Source organism: Takifugu rubripes, chromosome 14 (assembly GCF_901000725.2).
Source record: "Takifugu rubripes chromosome 14, fTakRub1.2, whole genome shotgun sequence".
Lineage (NCBI taxonomy): Eukaryota > Metazoa > Chordata > Actinopteri > Tetraodontiformes > Tetraodontidae > Takifugu > Takifugu rubripes.
Window position 1 is genome coordinate 7,470,965 of NC_042298.1, and position 25,973 is coordinate 7,496,937.

The 25,973-nt window shown below is 43.6% G+C and overlaps 2 protein-coding genes across 2 annotated transcripts; one reads left to right on the plus strand and one right to left on the minus strand.

Annotated features, from left to right (window-relative positions):
* Positions 1-20,106: 20,106 nt before the first annotated feature.
* LOC115252491 (uncharacterized) lies at positions 20,107-24,155 on the minus strand. The gene is made up of 9 exons (XM_029847817.1): positions 23,819-24,155; positions 23,323-23,436; positions 21,564-23,240; positions 21,389-21,488; positions 21,162-21,310; positions 20,977-21,089; positions 20,794-20,883; positions 20,604-20,726; positions 20,107-20,511 (listed from the first exon to the last, which is right to left on the minus strand). The coding sequence occupies exons 1-9, from the start codon at positions 23,871-23,873 to the stop codon at positions 20,389-20,391; spliced, it is 2,544 nt and encodes an 847-aa protein (XP_029703677.1). The 5' UTR covers positions 23,874-24,155; the 3' UTR covers positions 20,107-20,388.
* A 290-nt stretch (positions 24,156-24,445) lies between these two features.
* On the plus strand, positions 24,446-25,821 carry LOC115252460 (glutamine amidotransferase-like class 1 domain-containing protein 3A, mitochondrial). The gene is made up of 5 exons (XM_029847725.1): positions 24,446-24,484; positions 24,706-24,818; positions 24,904-25,075; positions 25,142-25,343; positions 25,427-25,821. Exons 2-5 carry the CDS (start codon positions 24,711-24,713, stop codon positions 25,617-25,619), a joined length of 675 nt encoding a protein of 224 aa, XP_029703585.1. The 5' UTR covers positions 24,446-24,484; positions 24,706-24,710; the 3' UTR covers positions 25,620-25,821.
* Positions 25,822-25,973: the final 152 nt, after the last annotated feature.

Consider the following 25,973-nt stretch of genomic DNA (forward strand, 5'->3'; position numbering starts at 1 on the left):
GCTCAGTGATAAGGAACCATTTGGCTGGTGGCAGGCACGGATCAAAATGATTATAGGAGAGGTAATTCAGATGTTGCTGCAGAATCACAAGTCCGTACTCAGAAGCTGGAGTTGATTATTTTTAAAAAAAAAGCACAAAAAATAATTCAGCTTGACTGCTAATTATTCATTTTCAAAGGGTTGGTAATAAAAAAGCTTCCTTTCTTACACTTTTCCCAGTGGTACCTGATTGAATACAAGGATGGATTCCAGGAGTTCGTCAAATCAGGGTCCATCAGGAATCAGAATAAGAACACTTTCTGCACCATAGAAATGCTCGTGCAGATCTTCTGGTCAGAAGAACCAACAGTCAGACTGCAGGTGAGTGCTCAGAGCGTACGCTCCACATAGGTCTCACGAAGAACTGCACAAGCAGATGTGAAAGTGCTGGCTTTGACAGCTGTCAACCACATGTGATCCATGTCTTCCTCTGCCTGGCCATTTAGAAGGAGCAGTGCCATGCACAACCAGAGACCGAGGATAAGGGCTGTCAGACTGAAGCCGATGACGGTCACCCAACGGAATGTGCTGGTCCCAGCGAGCAAAGGGCCCACGCGACATTAAACAGCAGCTTGCAACACCAGAACTGTCCGAGCAGTGAGGCCCACGGCGGTCAGCCACCAGACTCCGGTGAGAATAAATTAACCCATAATTCACATGTGAAAGCAATAGAGAAGATGATGACGATCATGACGATGGTGATGATGGTGTTTCTGAACAGGCGAACACACTGAAGAACTGTGGCAATCCGACGAAGACCAGCTGGTCTGGACTCTGAAATGTAAGTATCTGGCTTTGTTGTGAAATGAATGCAAGTCACAGGAAGGTAGAAAATTCTGAACACTAACAGACTTTTATAAAATGTGTTCTAGTTGATCCCAAGCCTCCAAAGGCCAGCAAATCCGCCCGTCGTCGTCGTCGCAACGGCCAGCGTCAACTGCGTGATTACACAATGGATGATGAGTACGATGTACTTTTTAATGATCCATTTTTTTCGTGAACTTCATGAATATTTGTGATATTTGTGAGTAAAATCTGAATATACGCCGGTGTTTTGACACGATTTGAGTCAATTTGGAGAAATTCAAATGCAATAAAAGCCAAACCTTAATTCTTTTAACCCCAATTCTTAGATCTCGAACATTATATTCTTATTATATTAAAGATAAACCTTTGACATAGAATATTTAAGCGCAAACTGACAAACAGAAGATAAGTGCCATGCCAGTAAATGACCGCACGGGAGCGCATTTTCTCCAGAATTAATGGCACTGTTTGTCAAAGGGAGCCCTGAGAAATATCAAAATGTCTTAGTCTTAATTTGTTTCTTTCAGTTCAATTCATTTCATTCAACAAAATAATCTTTGTCTTATTAAAAACAAAAAATAATCATAGTACATTGAGATCTTTTGTCCCCCAGAATAAAAGACAATAAAATACTGCAAACACATTCAGTTATATAGCAGAATTCATTCACAGCTTATAAATAACCCAACATGTAATTGCAACACAATTACAAACTAGATATACACCGAAATATATACATTATCATTTTGGGATGTTACATAACCCAATAGTCAAGTGGTAGTCAACGTTGGTTTAGTGATATGACTTTATGTAAATATGACTCTGCAACATCGCGTGGACATCGGGGGCAGTGCCGCTGGATTGGCAGACCGGGGTGGTAGTCCCTCTTTTTAAGAAGGGGGACCGGAGGGTGTGTTCAACTATAGGGGGATCACACTCCTCAGCCTCCCTGGTAAGGTCTATTCAGGGGTACTGGAGAGGAGGGTCCGCCGGATAGTTGAACCTCGGATTCAGGAGGAGCAATGTGGTTTTTCGTCCTGGGCGTGGAACAGTGGACCAGCTCTACACCCTCAACAGGGTCTTCGAGGGTGCATGGGAGTTTGCCCAACCAGTCCACATGTGTTTTGTGGACTTGGAGAAGGCATTCGACCGTGTCCCTCGGGGGATCCTGTGGGGGGTTCTCCGAGAGTATGGGTGAGTTTGGTCCGAATTGCTGGCAGTAAGTCGAACTCGTTTCCGGTGAGGGTTGGTCTCCGCCAGGGCTGCCCTTTGTCACCGATTCTGTTCATAATTTTTATGGACAGAATTTCTAGGTGCAGTCATGGTGTTGAGGGGGTCCGGTTTGGTGACCTCAGGATCGGGTCTCTGCTTTTTGCGGATGATGTGGTCCTGTTGGCGTCATCGGCCCGTGACCTCCAATAACACTGGATCGGTTCGCTGCCGCATGTGAAGCGGCTGGGATGAAAATCAGCACCTCCAAATCCGAGGCCATGGTTCTCAACCGGAAAAAGGTGGAGTGCCTTCTCCGGGTCAAGGAGGAGATCCTGCCCCAAGTGGAGGAGTTCAAGTACCTCGGGGTCTTGTTCACGAGTGAGGGAAGAATGGAGCGGGAGATCGACAGGCGGATCGGTGCGGCGTCCGCAGTAATGCGGACTCTGCACCGGTCCGTAGTGGTGAAGAGAGAGCTGAGCCGAAAGACGAAGCTCTCGATTTACCGGTCGATCTACCCTCACCTATGGTCATGAGCTTTGGGTAATGACCGAAAGAACAAGATCACGGGTACAAGTGGCTGAAATGAGCTTCCTCCGTAGGGTGGCTGGGCTCTCCCTTAGAGATAGGGTGAGAAGCTCTGCCATCCGGGAGGAGCTCGGAGTAGAGTCGCTGCTCCTCCGCGTTGAGAGGAGCCAGATGAGGTGGCTTGGGCATCTAGTTAGGATGCCCCCTGGACGCCTCCCTGGTGAGGTGTTCAGGGCATGTCCCTCCAGTAGGAGACCCCCGGGAAGACCCAGGACACGTTGGAGAGACTATGTCTCTCGACTGGTCTGGGAACGCCTGGGGATCCCTCCGGATGAGCTAGAGGAGGTAGCTGGGGAAAAGGAAGTCTGGGCTTCTCTCCTTAGGCTGCTGCCCCTGCAACCCGACCCCGGATAAGCGGTAGAGAATGGATGGATGGACTTTATGTAAATGTGAAACCTGCTGAGAGGTTTTGTTTGTCTTCTGAGTCTTTCGGTCTTGGTGCAGGCGCAATTGTGGTATTTTCTGATTCAGGCCTTGTTTGCTGGATTTGCCTGCCTTTGTGTGGACGGCAGAACCAGATCATGGTGGTCCTGGGATTAGCACAGGGATCACATCCTTAAACTTAGCTACAGCATTATCTGAAAGACATCTGCTATAGTAAGACTTTGTTCTGAGCATAGAAGAATCCTTAATCATAAATGTGAAAGTGATCAAAGAATGGTCTGACAGGAGGGGGTTCTGAGGGAACACTGACACATGTTCTACCTCAACACCATAAGTCAGAACTAGATCTAGGGTGTGGTTGAAGTTATGAGTTGGTTGGTTTATCTGCTGGAGGAAACCAACTGACTCAAGTAATGAAATGAAGCCATTTCTAAAGCTGCCATTTACAACGTCTACATGGATATTAAAGTCTCCAATGATAATGACTTTGTCCCTTCTAAGGACCAAGTCAGATAAGAAATCAGAGAACTCGGACAGGAACTCTGAATGTGGCCCAGCAGGGGGCCGATATACAACTACAAACAGAAGTGGCTTTTCTGCCTTCCAGTTCAGACGGGTGATGCCAAGAGTCAGGCTTTCAAATGAACTGAAGCCATGTTTTGGTCTAGGATTAATTAATAACTTGGAGTGATAGATTGCTGCCAAGAAATGAACCCATAATTCACATGTGAAAGCAATAGAGAAGATGATGATCATCATGACGATGGTGATGATGGTGTTTCTGAACAGGCGAACACACTGAAGAACTGTGGCAATCCGACGAAGACCAACCAGTCTGGACTCTGAAATGTAAGTATCTGGCTTTGTTGTGAAATGAATGCAAGTCACAGGAAGGTAGAAAATTCTGAACACTAACAGACTTTTATAATATGTGTTCTAGTTGATCCCAAGCCTCCAAAGGCCAGCAAATCCGCCCGTCGTCGTCGTCGCAACGGCCAGCGTTATTCTCACTCCGGTGAGAATAAATGAACCCATAATTCACATGTGAAAGCAATAGAGAAGATGATGATCATCATGACGATGGTGTTTCTGAACAGGCGAACACACTGAAGAATTGTGGCAATCTGACGAAGACCAGCCAGTCTGGACTCTGAAATGTAAGTATCTGTCTTTGTTGTGAAATGAATGCAAGTCACAGGAAGGTAGAAAATTCTGAACACTAACAGACTTTTATAAAATGTGTTCTAGTTGATCCCAAGCCTCCAAAGGCCAGCAAATCCGCCCGTCGTCGTCGTCGCAACGGCCAGCGTCAACTGCGTGATTACAGCATGGATGATGAGTACGATGACGAAGAAATTAGGATGACCCCACAGGGACTCTGCCTATTCCGATTGTTTGGCAGCCGATGGGTGGCAATGGCCTAATCAGTTTTTCTTTTTGGAATACAGTGATCCCTCGTTTATCGTGGGAGTTGTGTTCCAAAACTAACACGCGAAAAGTGAAATCCGTGAAGTAGTCAGCTTTATTTTTTATTTGTATTTTCCAATGCAATACTGAACTATAGAATGAAACCAAAATTCAAAACCTGTTTTAAAGCCCAAAATTTGTTTAAAACAATAATTTTAATATAGTAATACAAGGTTGGAAACATTGTCACTCGCGTATTTCCCAGTCCCAGCTGTGCCTCTTCGTCCTGACTCCGCTCCGCTGGAGCGTCTGTTTCTACTGGAGGCGCAGGAGTCTTTCTCCCAGAGAAGAACATTGTTATGGGTAGTTGTTGGCGCTCTTTCTTTTTCTGAGCAAGAAGATTTTTATAAACGGATATGCCACCTTCGATTATATTTGAGAACTGCAACGAACGACTCGCAAAAAAAAATCCGTGAAGCAGCGAAGCCGTGAAAGATGAAACGCGATATAGCGAGGGATCACTGTATTTCCTTTTTAATGATCCATTTTTTTTCCTGAACTTCATGAATATTTGTGATATTTGTGAATAAAATCTGAATATACTCCGGTCTTTTGTGATGATTTGAGTCAATTTGGAGAAATTCAAATGCAATAAAAGCCAAACCTTAATTCTTTTAACCCCAATTCTTAGATCTCGAACATTATATTCTTATTATATTAAAGATAAACCTCTGACAGAATATTTCAGCGCAAACTGACAAACAGAAGATAAGTGCCATGCCAGTAAATGACCGGAAAGTGGCGCACTTTCTCCAGAATTAATGGCACTGTTCGTCAAAGGGAGCCCTGAGAAATATCAAAATGTCTTAGTCTTAATTTGGCTCATTCAGTTCAATTCATTTCATTCAACAAAATGATCTTTGTCTTATTAAAAACAAAAAAACAATCATAGTACATTGAGATCTTTTGTCCCCCAGAATAAAAGACAATAAAATACTGCAAACACATTCAGTTATATAGCAGAATTCATTCACAGCTTATAAATAACCCAACATGTAATTGCAACACAATTAAAACTAGATATACACCGAAATATATACATTATCATTTTGGGATGTTACATAAGCCAATAGTCAAGTGAATAACAATTACCCAGGCCACAAAACCCTTAACGTTGGTTTATTGATATGACTTTATGTAAAACGTAATGTTCTCTGGGGAGGCCCCATCACACAAACTCCATCCACCTGACCAAGAGTAATGCCGCTGGAGCCCACACTGAAAAATGATCAGTATGACAAACATTCCCCTCACCTTGTTGCCGAGTTTGGCATAAAGTTGGTTGTGGTGAGTTGTGTCTGCTTCGCCTGTGGGTTTTGCCGAGGTTACAGCAATTGGGCCCACGTGCAGAAGAAGCAGTGTCTTCATACCATCACAAAGACTTTTTGCAGTGTTGAATCTGATGATCGTTCGACTGTTACCTCTTTTTCTTCTCACCTGACTGATGAGGTATGTGGCCACAGTGCAGTCTGGGTTCCTGATAGCAATGCTTTGTGGAGTCCCTATGTGCTTGGCAGCGTCCCCCAAGCCAAAGATGTCCATAACTAGTTAACTAACTAGTTCTTCTCCCGGCGAGGATGGCGCTTCGGACAGTGGGGAGGTGTCTGTGGAACTTTCAGAGAAACCATTCTAAGGTACCATAGTTTGATGTTTTTAGGAATATGTAGATATATATATATTTATAATTTTTTTTTTTGAGTGGAACTCTCGACGTTCACATTATGTAAGTGGACGAAAATCGGTCACCTGCAACCAGAATTAGAGGATTTCTTCAGCGCAGATAACTAATAACGGTGAAAGTATCGGGGGAAATTTGAAAATTAATGTTGTATAAAGTTGATCAATTATTTTTATACAAGGATAGGAGCAGATATGTGGATACTGACTGCAGTACTTCCTTTGGCCACTGAGTGACGTTGTTTCGCTAACACCCTTTTTACATTCTTGACACCTATATTTAAGGCGCGCAATTTAATCATTGTTTCCTTCATAGACAGTCACTGTCAGAGGTTTCAGGTTGAAAACGACCAGCCCAGTTGAAGTGAGCCATTTAGATCATTTAGTTCTAACCGTGCAGAGTGTGATGAAGACGTATTTTTTTGACACGCATTCATCTGTTCAGATCTTTTGTGGTCGTTTTTGTTTTTTTCTGAGCAAAAATGGCAGAAAACAGTTTAACTTTTCATTTCTCAAGACATACTGATCAAATGTATTAAAAGTTGAATCCAAAGTTGTTGAACTCTTCATTTATTTCAGTATCAAGTGTGTTTAGTAATGATCTCCCACCAGAACACACTCCCAAAATGTATCATCAGTGATCTTATTAATCTGTCACTAAAATGCGAAGCTGAGCAAGTCCAAACGCTTCATTTTGCTGTTCATCAGAACTTAAAAATTGTAACGTCACTAATATGACAGCAAAGATGGAAACTTTCTCAGTATTATTCTATTATCCTTTTATTATCTTATGCGAGATTACAGCGTCTGCCTCTGAGGATGAGTTGTGTTTGTAGTGAGTTTGCTATGGAATAAGTACATTTCCCAGCAGGTTTATGACATGTTTGTGTGTTCAGTTCAGTTTGCAGAGGAACATATTAGGAGACACAGGACAGTTTTGTTTGAAATAGAAGCATTGTGGTAAATTCCATCAGCTCCACTTATCGGTCAGGTTATGGTACTGCAGCAATACCAGCCGCCAGCTCTTCGCACGGAGCCTAAAAAGGTGTCCATTTTCTCCCCGTGGTGTCGCCAACGCTGAGCTTAATACAGGTCTACACAGGTGTGATGGTCAAACTTTAAATACAGAAATAATTCATGTGATTGTGTATTCAAAGCACCTTTGTCACAGCACCTTTTGAAAGGTTAAAGATCAAAGTAAATTTGTTTAATAAGGGTCAGAGCCTTAGCAGCAAAGCTCCAGAAGTTAACATTTAAACATTAGTTAAACAAAATCAGCTAAGAGACAAACAAAAGAAACAAGCTCTAACATGGTTCAAGTCAACGTTGAAGTAAAAGGGCTGAACGGCGCCTTCTACGAGGTGAGGCGCTGCTAAATTTAGAGATGATCTCAGCAAAAGCACCTGTATACTTAATATTCACTAGCTCACAGCTGCCATTGCACACACTTGTTAGATCAATACTTGTTAAGAATTTTAAACTTATTTAACCACGATGTGTTTGAATGTTGTCAATACTGTGACTGGTTCTTTCTCTTTAGGCCCAAATCAAGTCCATTTCTGAAAAGCTACTGGCAGTAGTTTATGAAAACAAGTAAGTTTAATGTTTTTTCTTTATACATCTTAAACCTCTGGAGTGTATTGATGTATTATTAGTTTTGATTATTGACATATATTATCTATAGTCCACAGGAGGAAGTTGAGGTGTATTGCGACTCTGTGCGGCTGCCTCCTCCAAATTTTTCCTTTAACGTGGCTGTTGGAGATGAGGTGGAGGTGAGAACTACCAGTATAACTGATGATTCAATTACTTCAGGTCTGGTAGTTGTAGTTTACCAGTTTTTATGTCCATTGTCTCACAGGTTTTCTCCAGGCTTTGTGATCAGGAACCATTTGGCTGGTGGCAGGCATGGATCACAATGATTATAGGAGAGGTAATTCAGATGTTGCTGCAGAATCACAAGTCCTTACTCAGAAGCTGGAGTGGATTATTTTTTAAAAAAAAGCACAAAAAATAATTCAGCTTAACTGATAATTATTCATTTTCAGAGGGATGGTAATAAAAAAGCTTCCTTTCTTACACTTTTCCCAGTGGTACCTGATTGAATACAAGGATGGATTCCAGGAATTTGTCAAATCAGGGTCCATCAGAAATAAGAACACGAACACTTTCTGCACCATAGAAATGCTCGTGCAGATCTTCTGGTCAGAAGAACCAACAGTCAGACTGCAGGTGAGCGCTCAGAGCGTACGCTCCACATAGGTCTCACGAAGAAGTGCACAAGCAGATGTTAAAGTGCTGGCTTTCACAGCTGTCAACCACATGTGATCCATGTCTTCCTCTGCCTGGCCATTTAGAAGGAGCAGTGCCATGCACAACCAGAGACCGAGGATAAGGGCTGTCAGACTGAAACCGATGACGCTCACCCAACAAAATGTTCTGGTCCCAGCGATCAAAGGGCCCACGCCACATTCAATAGCAGCTTGCAACACCAGAACTGTCCGAGCAGTATGGCCAACGGCGGCCAGCCACCAGACTCCGGTGAGAATAAATGAACCCATAATTCACATGTGAAAGCAATAGAGAAGATGATGATCATCATGACGATGGCGATGATGGTGTTTCTGAACAGGCGAACACACTGAAGAATTGTGGCAATCTGACGAAGACCAGCCAGTCTGGACTCTGAAATGTAAGTATCTGTCTTTGTTGTGAAATGAATGCAAGTCACAGGAAGGTAGAAAATTCTGAACACTAACAGACTTTTATAAAATGTGTTCTAGTTGATCCCAAGCCTCCAAAGGCCAGCAAATCCGCCCGTCGTCGTCGTCGCAACGGCCAGCGTCAACTGCGTGATTACAGCATGGATGATGAGTACGATGACGAAGAAATTAGGATGACCCCACAGGGACTCTGCCTATTCCGATTGTTTGGCAGCCGATGGGTGGCAATGGCCTAATCAGTTTTTCTTTTTGGAATACAGTGATCCCTCGTTTATCGCGGGAGTTGTGTTCCAAAACTAACACGCGAAAAGTGAAATCCGTGAAGTAGTCAGCTTTATTTTTTATTTGTATTTTCCAATGCAATACTGAACTATAGAATGAAACCAAAATTCAAAACCTGTTTTAAAGCCCAAAATTTGTTTAAAACAATAATTTTAATATAGTAATACAAGGTTGGAAACATTGTCACTCGCGTATTTCCCAGTCCCAGCTGTGCCTCTTCGTCCTGACTCCGCTCCGCTGGAGCGTCTGTTTCTACTGGAGGCGCAGGAGTCTTTCTCCCAGAGAAGAACATTGTTATGGGTAGTTGTTGGCGCTCTTTCTTTTTCTGAGCAAGAAGATTTTTATAAACGGATATGCCACCTTCGATTATATTTGAGAACTGCAACGAACGACTCGCAAAAAAAAATCCGTGAAGCAGCGAAGCCGTGAAAGATGAAACGCGATATAGCGAGGGATCACTGTATTTCCTTTTTAATGATCCATTTTTTTCCCTGAACTTCATGAATATTTGTGATATTTGTGAATAAAATCTGAATATACTCCGGTCTTTTGTGATGATTTGAGTCAATTTGGAGAAATTCAAATGCAATAAAAGCCAAACCTTAATTCTTTTAACCCCAATTCTTAGATCTCGAACATTATATTCTTATTATATTAAAGATAAACCTCTGACATAGAATATTTCAGCGCAAACTGACAAACAGAAGATAAGTGCCATGCCAGTAAATGACCGGAAAGTGGCGCACTTTCTCCAGAATTAATGGCACTGTTCGTCAAAGGGAGCCCTGAGAAATATCAAAATGTCTTAGTCTTAATTTGGCTCATTCAGTTCAATTCATTTCATTCAACAAAATGATCTTTGTCTTATTAAAAACAAAAAAACAATCATAGTACATTGAGATCTTTTGTCCCCCAGAATAAAAGACAATAAAATACTGCAAACACATTCAGTTATATAGCAGAATTCATTCACAGCTTATAAATAACCCAACATGTAATTGCAACACAATTACAAACTAGATATACACCGAAATATATACATTATCATTTTGGGATGTTACATAAGCCAATAGTCAAGTGAATAACAATTACCCAGGCCACAAAACCCTTAACGTTGGTTTATTGATATGACTTTATGTAAAACGTAATGTTCTCTGGGGAGGCCCCATCACACAAACTCCATCCACCTGACCAAGAGTAATGCCGCTGGAGCCCACACTGAAAAATGATCAGTATGACAAACATTCCCCTCACCTTGTTGCCGAGTTTGGCATAAAGTTGGTTGTGGTGAGTTGTGTCTGCTTCGCCTGTGGGTTTTGCCGAGGTTACAGCAATTGGGCCCACGTGCAGAAGAAGCAGTGTCTTCATACCATCACAAAGACTTTTTGCAGTGTTGAATCTGATGATCGTTCGACTGTTACCTCTTTTTCTTCTCACCTGACTGATGAGGTATGTGGCCACAGTGCAGTCTGGGTTCCTGATAGCAATGCTTTGTGGAGTCCCTATGTGCTTGGCAGCGTCCCCCAAGCCAAAGATGTCCATAACTAGTTAACTAACTAGTTCTTCTCCCGGCGAGGATGGCGCTTCGGACAGTGGGGAGGTGTCTGTGGAACTTTCAGAGAAACCATTCTAAGGTACCATAGTTTGATGTTTTTAGGAATATGTAGATATATATATATTTATAATTTTTTTTTTTGAGTGGAACTCTCGACGTTCACATTATGTAAGTGGACGAAAATCGGTCACCTGCAACCAGAATTAGAGGATTTCTTCAGCGCAGATAACTAATAACGGTGAAAGTATCGGGGGAAATTTGAAAATTAATGTCGTATAAAGTTGATCAATTATTTTTATACAAGGATAGGAGCAGATATGTGGATACTGACTGCAGTACTTCCTTTGGCCACTGAGTGACGTTGTTTCGCTAACACCCTTTTTACATTCTTGACACCTATATTTAAGGCGCGCAATTTAATCATTGTTTCCTTCATAGACAGTCACTGTCAGAGGTTTCAGGTTGAAAACGACCAGCCCAGTTGAAGTGAGCCATTTAGATCATTTAGTTCTAACCGTGCAGAGTGTGATGAAGACGTATTTTTTTGACACGCATTCATCTGTTCAGATCTTTTGTGGTCGTTTTTGTTTTTTTCTGAGCAAAAATGGCAGAAAACAGTTTAACTTTTCATTTCTCAAGACATACTGATCAAATGTATTAAAAGTTGAATCCAAAGTTGTTGAACTCTTCATTTATTTCAGTATCAAGTGTGTTTAGTAATGATCTCCCACCAGAACACACTCCCAAAATGTATCATCAGTGATCTTATTAATCTGTCACTAAAATGCGAAGCTGAGCAAGTCCAAACGCTTCATTTTGCTGTTCATCAGAACTTAAAAATTGTAACGTCACTAATATGACAGCAAAGATGGAAACTTTCTCAGTATTATTCTATTATCCTTTTATTATCTTATGCGAGATTACAGCGTCTGCCTCTGAGGATGAGTTGTGTTTGTAGTGAGTTTGCTATGGAATAAGTACATTTCCCAGCAGGTTTATGACATGTTTGTGTGTTCAGTTCAGTTTGCAGAGGAACATATTAGGAGACACAGGACAGTTTTGTTTGAAATAGAAGCATTGTGGTAAATTCCATCAGCTCCACTTATCGGTCAGGTTATGGTACTGCAGCAATACCAGCCGCCAGCTCTTCGCACGGAGCCTAAAAAGGTGTCCATTTTCTCCCCGTGGTGTCGCCAACGCTGAGCTTAATACAGGTCTACACAGGTGTGATGGTCAAACTTTAAATACAGAAATAATTCATGTGATTGTGTATTCAAAGCACCTTTGTCACAGCACCTTTTGAAAGGTTAAAGATCAAAGTAAATTTGTTTAATAAGGGTCAGAGCCTTAGCAGCAAAGCTCCAGAAGTTAACATTTAAACATTAGTTAAACAAAATCAGCTAAGAGACAAACAAAAGAAACAAGCTCTAACATGGTTCAAGTCAACGTTGAAGTAAAAGGGCTGAACGGCGCCTTCTACGAGGTGAGGCGCTGCTAAATTTAGAGATGATCTCAGCAAAAGCACCTGTATACTTAATATTCACTAGCTCACAGCTGCCATTGCACACACTTGTTAGATCAATACTTGTTAAGAATTTTAAACTTATTTAACCACGATGTGTTTGAATGTTGTCAATACTGTGACTGGTTCTTTCTCTTTAGGCCCAAATCAAGTCCATTTCTGAAAAGCTACTGGCAGTAGTTTATGAAAACAAGTAAGTTTAATGTTTTTTCTTTATACATCTTAAACCTCTGGAGTGTATTGATGTATTATTAGTTTTGATTATTGACATATATTATCTATAGTCCACAGGAGGAAGTTGAGGTGTATTGCGACTCTGTGCGGCTGCCTCCTCCAAATTTTTCCTTTAACGTGGCTGTTGGAGATGAGGTGGAGGTGAGAACTACCAGTATAACTGATGATTCAATTACTTCAGGTCTGGTAGTTGTAGTTTACCAGTTTTTATGTCCATTGTCTCACAGGTTTTCTCCAGGCTTTGTGATCAGGAACCATTTGGCTGGTGGCAGGCATGGATCACAATGATTATAGGAGAGGTAATTCAGATGTTGCTGCAGAATCACAAGTCCTTACTCAGAAGCTGGAGTGGATTATTTTTAAAAAAAAAGCACAAAAAATAATTCAGCTTAACTGATAATTATTCATTTTCAGAGGGATGGTAATAAAAAAGCTTCCTTTCTTACACTTTTCCCAGTGGTACCTGATTGAATACAAGGATGGATTCCAGGAATTTGTCAAATCAGGGTCCATCAGAAATAAGAACACGAACACTTTCTGCACCATAGAAATGCTCGTGCAGATCTTCTGGTCAGAAGAACCAACAGTCAGACTGCAGGTGAGCGCTCAGAGCGTACGCTCCACATAGGTCTCACGAAGAAGTGCACAAGCAGATGTTAAAGTGCTGGCTTTCACAGCTGTCAACCACATGTGATCCATGTCTTCCTCTGCCTGGCCATTTAGAAGGAGCAGTGCCATGCACAACCAGAGACCGAGGATAAGGGCTGTCAGACTGAAACCGATGACGCTCACCCAACAAAATGTTCTGGTCCCAGCGATCAAAGGGCCCACGCCACATTCAATAGCAGCTTGCAACACCAGAACTGTCCGAGCAGTATGGCCAACGGCGGCCAGCCACCAGACTCCGGTGAGAATAAATGAACCCATAATTCACATGTGAAAGCAATAGAGAAGATGATGATCATCATGACGATGGCGATGATGGTGTTTCTGAACAGGCGAACACACTGAAGAATTGTGGCAATCTGACGAAGACCAGCCAGTCTGGACTCTGAAATGTAAGTATCTGTCTTTGTTGTGAAATGAATGCAAGTCACAGGAAGGTAGAAAATTCTGAACACTAACAGACTTTTATAAAATGTGTTCTAGTTGATCCCAAGCCTCCAAAGGCCAGCAAATCCGCCCGTCGTCGTCGTCGCAACGGCCAGCGTCAACTGCGTGATTACAGCATGGATGATGAGTACGATGACGAAGAAATTAGGATGACCCCACAGGGACTCTGCCTATTCCGATTGTTTGGCAGTCGATGGGTGGCAATGGCCTAATCAGTTTTTCTTTTTGGAATACAGTGATCCCTCGTTTATCGCGGGAGTTGTGTTCCAAAACTAACACGCGAAAAGTGAAATCCGTGAAGTAGTCAGCTTTATTTTTTATTTGTATTTTACAATGCAATACTGAACTATAGAATGAAACCAAAAATCAAAACCTGTTTTAAAGCCCAAAATTTGTTTCAAACAATAATTTTAATATAGTAATACAAGGTTGGAAACATTGTCACTCGCGTATTTCCCAGTCCCAGCTGTGCCTCTTCGTCCTGACTCCGCTCCGCTGGAGCGTCTGTTTCTACTGGAGGCGCAGGAGTCTTTCTCCCAGAGAAGAACATTGTTATGGGTAGTTGTTGGCGCTCTTTCTTTTTCTGAGCAAGAAGATTTTTATAAACGGATATGCCACCTTCGATTATATTTGAGAACTGCAACGAACGACTCGCAAAAAAAAAATCCGTGAAGCAGCGAAGCCGTGAAAGATGAAACGCGATATAGCGAGGGATCACTGTATTTCCTTTTTAATGATCCATTTTTTTTCCTGAACTTCATGAATATTTGTGATATTTGTGAATAAAATCTGAATATACTCCGGTCTTTTGTGATGATTTGAGTCAATTTGGAGAAATTCAAATGCAATAAAAGCCAAACCTTAATTCTTTTAACCCCAATTCTTAGATCTCGAACATTATATTCTTATTATATTAAAGATAAACCTCTGACATAGAATATTTCAGCGCAAACTGACAAACAGAAGATAAGTGCCATGCCAGTAAATGACCGCACGGGAGTGCATTTTCTCCAGAATTAATGGCACTGTTTGTCAAAGGGAGCCCTGAGAAATATCAAAATGTCTTAGTCTTAATTTGTTTCTTTCAGTTCAATTCATTTCATTCAACAAAATAATCTTTGTCTTATTAAAAACAAAAAATAATCATAGTACATTGAGATCTTTTGTCCCCCAGAATAAAAGACAATAAAATACTGCAAACACATTCAGTTATATAGCAGAATTCATTCACAGCTTATAAATAACCCAACGTGTAATTAAAATACAATTACAAACTAGATATACACCGAAATATATACATTATCATTTTGGGATGTTACATAACCCAATAGTCAAGTGGTAGTCAACGTTGGTTTAGCGATATGACTTTATGTAAATATGACTCGACTCTGCAACATCGCGTGGACATCGGGGGCAGTGCCGCTGGATTGGCAGACCGGGGTGGTAGTCCCTCTTTTTAAGAAGGGGGACCGGAGGGTGTGTTCAATTATAGGGGGATCACACTCCTCAGCCTCCCTGGTAAGGTCTATTCAGGGGTACTGGAGAGGAGGGTCCGCCGGATAGTTGAACCTCGGATTCAGGAGGAACAATGTGGTTTTCGTCCTGGGCGTGGAACAGTGGACCAGCTCTACACCCTCAATAGGGTCTTCGAGGGTGCATGGGAGTTTGCCCAACCAGTCCACATGTGTTTTGTGGACTTGGAGAAGGCATTCGACCGTGTCCCTCGGGGGATCCTGTGGGGGGTTCTCCGAGAGTATGGGTGAGTTTGGTCCGAATTGCTGGCAGTAAGTCGAACTCGTTTCCGGTGAGGGTTGGTCTCCGCCAGGGCTGCCCTTTGTCACCGATTCTGTTCATAATTTTTATGGACAGAATTTCTAGGTGCAGTCATGGTGTTGAGGGGGTCCGGTTTGGTGACCTCAGGATCGGGTCTCTGCTTTTTGCGGATGATGTGGTCCTGTTGGCGTCATCGGCCCGTGACCTCCAATAACACTGGATCGGTTCGCTGCCGCATGTGAAGCGGCTGGGATGAAAATCAGCACCTCCAAATCCGAGGCCATGGTTCTCAACCGGAAAAAGGTGGAGTGCCTTCTCCGGGTCAAGGAGGAGATCCTGCCCCAAGTGGAGGAGTTCAAGTACCTCGGGGTCTTGTTCACGAGTGAGGGAAGAATGGAGCGGGAGATCGACAGGCGGATCGGTGCGGCGTCCGCAGTAATGCGGACTCTGCACCGGTCCGTAGTGGTGAAGAGAGAGCTGAGCCGAAAGACGAAGCTCTCGATTTACCGGTCGATCTACCCTCACCTATGGTCATGAGCTTTGGGTAATGACCGAAAGAACAAGATCACGGGTACAAGTGGCTGAAATGAGCTTCCTCCGTAGGGTGGCTGGGCTCTCCCTTAGAGATAGGGTGAGAAGCTCTGCCATCCGGGAGGAGCTCGGAGTAGAGTCGCTGCTCCTCCGCGTTGAGAGGAGCCAGATGAGGTGGCTTGGGCATCTAGTTAGGATGCCCCCTGGACGCCTCCCTGGTGAGGTGTTCAGGGCATGTCCCTCCAGTAGGAGACCCCCGGGAAGACCCAGGACACGTTGGAGAGACTATGTCTCTCGACTGGTCTGGGAACGCCTGGGGATCCCTCCGGATGAGCTAGAGGAGGTAGCTGGGGAAAAGGAAGTCTGGGCTTCTCTCCTTAGGCTGCTGCCCCTGCAACCCGACCCCGGATAAGCGGTAGAGAATGGATGGATGGACTTTATGTAAATGTGAAACCTGCTGAGAGGTTTTGTTTGTCTTCTGAGTCTTTCGGTCTTGGTGCAGGTGCAATTGTGGTATTTTCTGATTCAGGCCTTGTTTGCTGGATTTGCCTCCCTTTGTGTGGACGGCAGAACCAGATCATGGTGGTCCTGGGATTAGCACAGGGATCACATCCTTAAACTTAGCTACAGCATTATCTGAAAGACATCTGCTATAGTAAGACTTTGTTCTGAGCATAGAAGAATCCTTAATCATAAATGTGAAAGTGATCAAAGAATGGTCTGACAGGAGGGGGTTCTGAGGGAACACTGACACATGTTCTACCTCAACACCATAAGTCAGAACTAGATCTAGGGTGTGGTTGAAGTTATGAGTTGGTTGGTTTATCTGCTGGAGGAAACCAACTGACTCAAGTAATGAAATGAAGCCATTTCTAAAGCTGCCATTTACAACGTCTACATGGATATTAAAGTCTCCAATGATAATGACTTTGTCCCTTCTAAGGACCAAGTCAGATAAGAAATCAGAGAACTCGGACAGGAACTCTGAATGTGGCCCAGCAGGGGGCCGATATACAACTACAAACAGAAGTGGCTTTTCTGCCTTCCAGTTCAGACGGGTGATGCCAAGAGTCAGGCTTTCAAATGAACTGAAGCCATGTTTTGGTCTAGGATTAATTAATAACTTGGAGTGATAGATTGCTGCCACTCCCCCTCCCCGACCAGTAACAGGAGGAATATGATAATTAAGATGGGTAGGAGGAGTAGATTCATTTAAGCTAACATACTCCTCCTGAAGCCAGGTCTCAGTAAGACAAAATAAATCAATGTGATGATCCGCTATCAGGTCGTGTACGAACAGGGATTTACACAGAAGAGATCTAATATTTAACAGTCCACACTTCATTGTGATATTAGTTTCTCCAATTTGTGCTTTTGTATTAATTTTAATAAGATTATGGTGATTGACTGCTCCCCTGCTCTGTGCTTGGTGAACTTTTAACTGTGGAACAGAGACTACCTCTATAGTGTTAAATATATTATTATTGGTGGATGAGGGTTCTATGGAAGCAGCAGAGAGGTGTGTAAGACTACAACTCTGCATCCTGGTCTGGACCCTGGATTGTCAGGTCAGTTTGGGTCTAATAAAATTAGCCAAATTAATAGAAATGAGAGAGGCACCATCCCGTGTGGGATGGACACCGTCTCTCCTAATCAGACCAGTTTTTCCCCAAAGGTGCTCCAATTGTCTATAAAGGCCACCTGGTTATCGGGGCACCACCGTGATAGCCAGCGACGAAGCGATGACATGCGGCTAAACATCTCTTTGCTGGCCAGATTGGGGAGGGGACCAGAGAATGCTACGGAGTCCCACATCGTTTTTGCGTAATTGCACACCGACTCTATGTTAATTTTGGTGACCTCCGACTGACTAAGCCGGGTGTATGTGACCCCACAATATGGATAGTTTCTCACTGTTGTTATCAGGTGACTACAATGTCCCAAGTGTTCGAATTTTAAGTAAAGTGAATACAACACACCAAGTGTTCAATATTAAGTAAAGTAAAGTGAAGACAACATCCCGTGCACAGTGCAACTAGCGAACGATTGAGAAGAATGGAACTGACGCAATACATTAGCAGCAGGGGACAAAGGTGAGCGAGAGGAAGAGTATTCAAAGCACCTTTTGAAAGGTTAAAGATCAAAGTAAATTTGTTTAATAAGGGTCAGAGCCTTAGCAGCAAAGCTCCAGAAGTTAACATTTAAACATTAGTTAAACAAAAATCAGCTAAGAGACAAACAAAAGAAACAAGCTCTAACATGGTTCAAGTCAACGTTGAAGTAAAAGGGCTGAACAGCGCCTTCTACGAGGTGAGGCGCTGCTAAATTTAGAAATGATCTCAGTATAATGTTTTTTCTTTATACATCTTAAACCTCTGGAGTGTATTGATGTATTATCAGTTTTGATTATTGACATATACTGTATAATCTGTAGTCCACAGGAGGAAGTTGAGGTATATTGTGACTCTGTGCGGCTGCCTCCTCCAAATTTTTCCTCTAACGTGGTTGTTGGAGATGAGGTGGAGATTTGAACTACCAGTATAACTGATGATTCAATTAACTCAGGTCTGGTAGTTGTAGTTTACCAGTTTTCATGTCCATTGTCTCACAGGTTTTCTCCAGGCTCAGTGATCAGGAACCATTTGGCTGGTGGCAGGCACGGATCAAAATGATTATAGGAGAGGTAATTCAGATGTTGCTGCAGAATCAGAAGTCCTTACTCAGAAGCTGGAGTGGATTATTTTTAAAAAAAGCACAAAAAATAATTCAGCTTGACTGATAATTATTCATTTTCAGAGGGATGGTAATAAAAAAGCTTCCTTTCTTACACTTTTCCCAGTGGTATCTGATTGAATACAAGGATGGATTCCAGGAGTTTGTTAAATCAGGGTCCATCAGAAACAAGAACACAAACACTTTCTGCACCATAGAAATGCTCGTGCAGATCTTCTGGTCAGAAGAACCAACAGTCAGACTGCAGGTGAGTGATCAGAGCGTACGCTCCACATAGGTCTCACGAAGAATTGCACAAGCAGATGTGAAAGTGCTGGCTTTGACAGCTGTCAAACACATGTGATCCATGTCTTCCTCTGCCTGGCCATTTAGAAGGAGCAGTGCCGTGCACAACCAGAGACCGAGGATAAGGGCTGTCAGACTGAAGCCGATGACGGTCACCCAACGAAATGTGCTGGTCCCAGCGAGCAAAGGGCCCACGCGACATTAAACAGCAGCTTGCAACACCAGAACTGTCCGAGCAGTGAGGCCCACGGCGGCCAGCCACCAGACTCTGGTGAGAAGAAATTAACCCATAATTCACATGTGAAAGCAATAGAGAAGATGGTGATGATCATGACGATGGTGATGATGGTGTTTCTGAACAGGCGAACACACTGAAGAACTGTGGCAATCCGACGAAGACCAGCCGGTCTGGACTCTGAAATGTAAGTATCTGGCTTTGTTGTGAAATGAATGCAAGTCACAGGAAGGTAGAAAATTCTGAACACTAACAGACTTTTATAATATGTGTTGTAGTTGATCCCAAGCCTCCAAAGGCCAGCAAATCCGCCCGTCGTCTTCGTCGCAATTGCCAGCGTCAACTGCGTGATTACAGCATGGATGATGAGTACGATGACGAAGAAATTAGGATGACCCCACAGGGACTCTGCCTATTCAGATTGTTTGGCAGCCGATGGGTGGCAATGGCCTAATCAGTTTTTGTTTTTGAAATATTTCCTTTTTAATGATCCATTTTTTTCGTGAACTTCATGAATATTTGTGATATTTGGGAGTAAAATCTGAATATACGCCGGTGTTTTGACACGATTTGAGTCAATTTGGAGAAATTCAAATGCAATAAAAGCCAAACCTTAATTCTTTTAACCCCAATTCTTAGATCTCGAACATTATATTCTTATTATATTAAAGATAAACCTCTGACATAGAATATGTAAGTGCAAACTGACAAACAGAAGATAAGTGCCATGCCAGTAAATGACCGCACGGGAGTGCATTTTCTCCAGAATTAATGGCACTGTTTGTCAAAGGGAGCCCTGAGAAATATCAAAATGTCTTAGTCTTAATTTGTCTCATTCAGTTCAATTCATTTCATTCAACAAAAAAATCTTTGTCTTATTAAAAACAAAAAATAATCATAATACATTGAGATCTTTTGTCCCCCAGAATAAAAGACAATAAAATACTGCAAACACATTCAGTTATATAGCAGAATTCATTCACAGCTTATAAATAACCCAACGTGTAATTAAAATACAATTACAAACTAGATATACACCGAAATATATACATTATCATTTTGGGATGTTACATAACCCAATAGTCAAGTGAATAACAATTACCCAGGCCACAAAACCCTTAACGTTGGTTTAGTGATATGACTTTATGTAAATGTGAAACCTGCTGAGAGGTTTTGTTTGTCTTCTGAGCCTTTCGGTCTTGGTGCAGGTGAAATTGTGGTATTTTCTGATTCAGGCCTTGTTTGCTGGATTTGCCTCCCTTTGTGTGGACGGCAGAACTAGATCATACTCAAAAGCAGGATTTGTCTGCCCCTGTTGGTGCCTCCTTTGAACTTCCTCGAAGATTTTAAGCACCTTTAAAACACAAATACAGGAGCCAACAGCTTCAGTTGCAGGGTGACACCAAACTGACACTGAGCGTGATCAAAAAGAGAAAAAGAGATCACCTTTGTTTTAGGAATAATTCCCACTCTGAAGAAACCAATGTGGCCCGTTTCGATCTTCGTACAGTCAACCACCGTGGACGCAATGTTCTCTGGGGAGGCCCCATCACACAACACTCCGTCCACCTGACCAAGAGTAATGCAGCTGGAGCCCACACTGAAAAATGATCATTATGACAAACATTCCCCTCACCTTGTTGCCGAGTTTGGCATAAACCTGGTTGTGGTGAGTTGTGTCTGCTTCGCCTGTGGGGTTTGCCGAGGTTACAGCAATTGGGCCCACCTGCAGAAGAAGCAGTGTCTTCATACCATCACCAAGACTTTCTGTAGTGTTGAATCTGATGATCGTTCGACTGTTACCTCTATTTCTTCTCACCTGACTGATGAGGTATGTGGCCACAGTGCAGTCTGGGTTCCTGATAGCAATGCTTTGTGGAGTCCCTATGTGCTTGGCAGCGTCCCCCAAGCCAAAGATGTCCATCCACGGCCCTGTGTGAGACTACGTTCATGCACCCGAAAACACCTAGAAGTCGTACAAGAACACAAAAGTGCCCAGGCTACCTCTGGGGATGACCATGCTAATGGAGGATGGCCATGCAGCCTCCATGAAGTCCAGGAGCAGAGGGCTCAGAAGGTGCCGCACCGGCTCCAGCTGCTTGATGGAGGAGATCCACATGGACATGGGTCGGTCCTGCGCCGCCTTCTTCACGCTGAAGTTACAAACAGAAGAAGAGTCTGCATGGTCCAATGATGACATTTGCATCATCATCATGAAAACAGAGTCTCACTTGTAAGCTTTGACGACTGCTTCAGGCCTGTTGCAAGCAGCCACCAGCACATAGACGGTGTCGGTGGGCATTCCACATATGCCGCCATTTTTCATGATTTCTGCCAATGTTAAAAGAGAATTGATTCTTTTTTCTATTCGTCTATTTTTACTGTCCGGTCGAAGCTGATTCTCACCTGCGATTTGCTGCACGGACGAGGCCTTTCGGGCCGGAAGATGAGGACAGACCTTTGAACCCCCCCCTATCCCACTCAGCTTAATTAAAGGCTTCCCCAGGGGTATCTGTGGCACCTGGAAAGTGCTGTTGAAAAGGTGTGCCAGGAAACAATAAAAACTGACTACACCAAAGAGGATGGTGACGCCGATGTCGTAACCAAACGGCAGAACACCCAAAGCATCCAGGAGGAAGCTGATGAGGATCAGTTGAAAGGTGAGCGCATAAGCAAACCAGGCCAGGTTTAGAAACATGGCTGCGACAATCACTAAACTATTAAACAGTATGAAGCCAATGATCCCGACTGCCAGGTTCAAGCCTCTGGTTTCACCGTACAGGCCGGCGTATCGCGTCAGCCCCCACACTGTCCACATCATCCCGTAGAGGATAAAAACTGTGCTCTCCAATGATTTACCGCGAGAGAATGCAACAGAACCGCACAACAGCTGGAGTGCTCCTCCGGCGACCACCACCCAGGGTAGAACCAACACAGACAGGGGGTTCCTGTCACCTAACGTGGCCGTCATGGCGAAAGCAGCCAGCACACTGCAGGCGTGGCCCAACACCTCTGCATCTGCATACTTGGAATAGCCCAGGTAAGGTGAATGCTGCTCTTTATCCTGGGCTCTGAGAGTAATCTTCTGCAGCCTGGACACTAACGCCTTGAAATAGCCTGACCCTGTGGGAACCATGCTAGTAGAGACCATGTTGTATGCAGTAAGTGAAAGCATACCAGCAGAAACTACAAATATGGCTCCCTGCACACCTTGTGTGCCTGCTTGGAAGAAGCCTTGAGGCTCGACCGCAAGTGCAATACAATAAGCAACAAAAAACAAGTGGTAGAGTCCCTCTAGAAAACTCTTCTGGAAACTAAAGAGAGCCAAGGTGAAGAAAAGCAGGGAGAAAACCACCGGGAAGGGAACCGGGGAGTCAGTTTGGATACCGTAGAAAGTTAGAAGGGCGCTGTAGCCCTCAGCAAACTTCAGCAACGCAGCAAAGCCATAAAAAGTGGCGCCTAGTGTGTCCATGGCTCTGTAGAGGAGGACACAGGCCCCGAGCTGAAAGACTCCAGCCGTCCACAGCCAGGGGACGTGCCCTACAAACAGCGTGGGGACCACGCCCAGTAATGGACAGGCTAAGATGGAAGCGGACAGCAAGTTCATTACCAGACCTACTGACGCCACGTCACTGCACCCCTGGTTCTGCTCTGTTTTCACCCCAGTTTTGCTCTGTCGGCTTGTTCCTGGAGGCACCACTTTGCCATGAGTGATAGTGGACAGCAGCCTTCCAAACCCAAAGTAAACGCCCAGCAGACAGACAAGAAGGTAGTTGGCCGCTGTGGCAGACTGTCCAAACCCTGCAGCCACCAGACCGGCGATCTGATGGGCACACGCTAAGCTAATGCCTACAGCAATTAGGAACAGGACTGTTTTCTTTTCTATCACTGCAACACTGCCGATGATGAGCAGAGCTAAGGTAAATGCAGCCAGGCCTGGGATCAGAGCAGACCTCAACTCTAAAGGTTGCAGCACATTTTGACCCGCTAGGATGTACACCAGACCAGAACCACACCACAGGGCCGAGAGGGTCAGACACAGGGTAGCAAACAGCCGGCCGTGGGACAGACTGCGACGGATACCTGCGCTCGGAGAGGAAAGGGAACATAATTTTTTGCACATTTATTGAAATGATGAAAAACAAATAGCTGACAGAAACCAAACCTGCATAAGCTAATAGAACTGCAATGATGAGGAGCAGGATTCCCAGCGCGGTGTTGGGGATGAAGGCTTTTTCAGGGGAGCTGGCATAGTTGTGAACCAGAAGCAGGAGAGAACCTGCATAAGTCAGAAGAAACACCTTAATGTCTGGAGTCTTCTGTCGGTATAATACACACGGCAAAAATAAACCTGTCAAAAATTAAATTGAGCCATTAAAAGCAGAGTAGAATCCAACCCATTCTACGTCACTGTCTAAAATGATATTTTTAAGGTTTCATTTTGTTTTCCTTTATATGGCAAATGTAGATTTAGATCATTTTTAGTTCTGGAATAATTGTTACCAAACTCCGAAAGTTGTATTTTATTCTATTTTATTTTTCCGCCAGACACCATATTCACCCCAACAAGGGCGTCATCTGGAGACAGAATGAAAGCAGCAAAACGGGAGACAGATGAATTCCCCATCTACACCTGAGCACCTGATGTAAATGAGACTTACCTCCGGAGATGGTTATCATGCCGATAGACACATGCAGAGAGCGAACCTGAGCCATGGCGACCACGGACTCCCGGCGGCCAGGACGCGCTCTTTATAGGGAGCCGCTGGTGACGTCAGCGCGCTGCAGGAGTCCACACCTGGAAAGCCCGAAACAGGTGAGTCCGGCCGGCAAAAGATCCAAAACAGGCGATTCCTGGAGAAAACAGCTTCGACAGGAAGATTTATTACCAAAACTATAAAAACATGATGCGTTGCCCGACCTTAGATTGGTCTGTCTTGTTGATCAAATGATAATTATCATCTTAGCCATCACTGGTGAAAAATAAGAAAAGACAAGATATACTTTATTTACACCTACATCTCACTGACCGATATTTATCTCTGACAACGTTTCACGGTAAAAAGCCGCAAATCTGCGCAGTTAAACACACACATCAGGAAATAGGACACTTTCGTGCGCTTCTCGTAAAAAGAACGATTGGAAAATAACGATCTGTCATTGCGCGGTGGTTAACCATTCATCTAGATACCTTTTCCTGGATGAAAGAAAGGGGCATGACGTCAGCTGGTTGTGGGAGGAGTCAGCGTGTGAGACAGGTATATAATAGTCAGTCACCTGCAGGTGCTCAGCTCACAGACAGACCGGGCTGTGTCAACGGGAATTAGGTGAGAGAGACACACATAGACACACTTGAGCTATGTGGCTGTAACACTTCATTTATCTGAACATTTAAAAGCCTTTATGGCTTCAGACAGTAGCAGGACTGTAAATAATATTGTTACTTGTGTTGCCAGGCAACAGCCTTCCTGCCACCTATCTGTAAATGTTTTATTTTGGTGGCTGACAGCAGACGGCGTAAATATTGATGAGTTGAGGTGTTTTACAGAAACCATGGTGAAGCGTGTGGCAGTCATCCTCTCTGGCTGTGGGGTGTATGATGGAACAGAAATCCACGAGGCCTCTGCCGTGCTCGTGCACCTGAGTCGTGCTGGAGCAAAAGTAAGAGATTTTGGTAGCTTCCATTTCATTGGAAAAGAGCCTCCACCTGGTTGAGCGTTATTTTTATGTTTGTTTTTATGTTTAGGTGCAGATGTTTGCTCCCAATGCAGATCAGATGCATGTTGTAAATCACTGCGAGGGCAAACCCACAGAGGAGAAGAGAAACATTTTGCAAGAAAGCGCTCGCATTGCCAGAGGCGACGTCACTGATCTGGTGGAGTTAAATGTGTCAGCGTTTGATGCAGTTATCATCCCAGGTAAGCCTGCCACACTCTCGTTCTCATTCTCAGTTCTTATTATTTTCCTTATTCTTCGTGTTTCAGGGGGCTTCGGCGCGGCGAAAAACCTCTGTGACTGGGCAGTGAAGAGCAAGAACTGTGCTGTCCAGCCCGACATAGAGAAGCTCATCAAGGCGTTCCACAAAGCTGGAAAGCCTCTGGGAATGTGCTGCATCTCCCCTGTCCTCGCTGCCAAAATCCTGCCCGGGTGTGAGCTCACCGTGGGACACGACAAAGAGTGCGACAAGTACGTGAATCCCTTCATCACCATCTCCCCATGGGGGAAAAAAACCCAAGAATCTCAACTGTAATGTTTTTTTCTCCTGTAAGGTGGCCGTACGCCCAGACAGCTGGAGCCGTGAGAGAGATGGGCTGCAAACATGTCAACACGGACGTGGACAAAGCTCACGTGGACGCCAAAAACAAGCTGGTCACCACCTGTGCGTTCATGTGCAACGCTCCCGTCCATCAGGTGTTTGATGGAATAGGTGTCATGGTTTCAGAGACTCTGAAACTGGCTTAAAATAACCTAAATTACAGGTTAAAGATCAGCTTTTATCTTATGTTACATCCTGTGGGACTCCATATTTCAATATGTTCCATCAGTAATGGGATTTGTGCTCAATCTTATCATCTTTGATACTGGACTGAACTGTGTGTAATAAACTGCTGACTAATTCTGGTGAAAATAAGTCTGAATGCATTATTAAAGTCTTTATGAAAAAGAACAGGTGAATGTGTTTTTTGCATCTTTTTATATTCGGCTCAGGAGTGATTTTATCAAACAGTAAAACGGCAGAGAAGAGTTTATTTCTTAAATCACATAAAGTTCTCATATTACTGGCTAAATACAGTGTTGCTTACATACTTTGTTTAA